The sequence below is a fragment of the Sapajus apella genome, unplaced genomic scaffold (assembly GCF_009761245.1).
Source record: "Sapajus apella isolate SASKATOON/1434 unplaced genomic scaffold, GSC_monkey_1.0 scaffold12624, whole genome shotgun sequence".
Taxonomy (NCBI): Eukaryota; Metazoa; Chordata; class Mammalia; order Primates; family Cebidae; genus Sapajus; species Sapajus apella.
Window position 1 is genome coordinate 1 of NW_022449545.1, and position 1,601 is coordinate 1,601.

General features: G+C 58.5%; 1 protein-coding gene across 1 annotated transcript; it reads right to left on the bottom strand.

Moving 5' to 3' along the window:
• Positions 1-1,381, bottom strand: LOC116548461 (golgin subfamily A member 2-like). Its single transcript, XM_032273902.1, has 5 exons — positions 968-1,381; positions 782-884; positions 597-700; positions 372-498; positions 1-285 (listed from the first exon to the last, which is right to left on the bottom strand). Exons 1-5 carry the CDS (start codon positions 1,205-1,207, stop codon positions 95-97), a joined length of 765 nt encoding a protein of 254 aa, XP_032129793.1. The 5' UTR covers positions 1,208-1,381; the 3' UTR covers positions 1-94.
• Positions 1,382-1,601: the final 220 nt, after the last annotated feature.

Sequence of the window (1,601 nt, forward strand, 5' to 3'; positions counted from 1 at the left end):
TGGCTCTAACATTCAAATAAAGTAACATGTAGACTAACCCTATAACTTTGTTCCTTTGTAAATTTTTTGGGCAGCTCTTAGCTGATGGTGATGTTTACTTCCTCCTTCGCCGCAGCCCGGTAAAAGCATGGCATGGAGGGACTGCTGCCCAAGGGTCGGTGTTGCTGGTCACCCCGCAGCTCACAAAGCCATGTGCCATCTGCTGTGCAGTGGGGTTGTGGTGTACTCTCCCTCCTGCAGGCTCTAGGCTGTCACTGTCATTGTCCAGGCTCATCTCATAAAATTCTTTGGAGAGAGGGAGGTGGGGATCTGAGTCCAGTGCCAGCCTCCCCTGCTCCTGCCTGCCCACCCCACCTGAGGGCTCTGCTAACCATCCTTGTCAGCAGCACCAAGCTCCTGGGGGGCTGGGGCCCCTGGAGTGGACTCATTAGCAGGGTGCTGGACCTCGTGGTTGATCATAAGCTGCATCACTGGCCCCTGTAGCTCCAGCAGCTTCACCTGGAGATAGGGGTGCTCAGCTGCCATGCCGGTGCCAGCACCCAAGCTCACGCCCACCCACATCCCCCTCACCCCTGTAGAGATGTTGTACACCTTACCTTCATCCCCTCCTCGGCCTCGGACAGCATGCTAACATCATTCTTCTTCTGGTGCTGGGTCTTGGCCACTGCCCTCTGACGGTCATTTGGTTTGATGGACTTTCCTGTGGGAGGACAGGCTCAGGCACTGGGGACCCTCCCAGAACCCTGCAGCTCCCCCTGCCCTGCCCTGGCCTCCTGCTCACTTATCATGTCTCTCTCTCCAGAGAGCTGGATGAGTCCGAGTTCTAGTTTTTCCACCCGCTCCTTGAGGTCTGCATTCTCCTTCACAATGTCGATGAAGTCTCTCTGGAGCCAAAATAATGGGGTCACATCTCGGCAGCGACCTGCCCCTCCCCCACCCTTCATGGCCCCTGCCAGGACTCACTCACCTGCAGCTTGTCGATGGCTTCCTGCAGGGCCCGCTGGGTCTCCCCGCACCCACACTCGCTCCCAGTCCCTGTGGCCGCGGCCGCTGCCTCTGGCTCCCTCAGGGCCGAAGCCACCGGGTGAGCGTGGTGCTGGCAGCACCCCTGTTGTTTCTGGAGCTGCTCACAGAGCTGTGCCTGCTCCTCCTGGGCACCGGCTCCAGCAGCGTTCAGAAATGGCTCCTGAAGGCAAGAGGGGAGCATTCTTGTAGGGGCATACACAGGACAGACGGGGCAGGGAGGTGGAGCGCAGCCCCTTCTCTTGGGTCCTCAGAGAGTGCACCTGTCAGTCATGAAGGTGTCTGACCACTGGCTCCCGGAAGGGGTGAGGGTCCAGAGGAATCAGAAAGCAGAGAAACCAAGAGCATAAGGGGGTCTGGGAGGACCACAGAAGAAGGTGGCCTGCCCACGCGCCTGGCCCCTGGCTCCAGCCTAAGAGACTGCCTCCCTTGCCTAGAACCCCATGCCTCCTACCCCAGCCTAAAGTCTCAGGTCCTTCCTTCCACCATTTAAACTGTAGGCCACTGACTGGTGGAAAAGCAGAGGGAGCTGACCACCATCTGCCAAGTGTGCTACATGCCTAATGCTTTCCACGCAT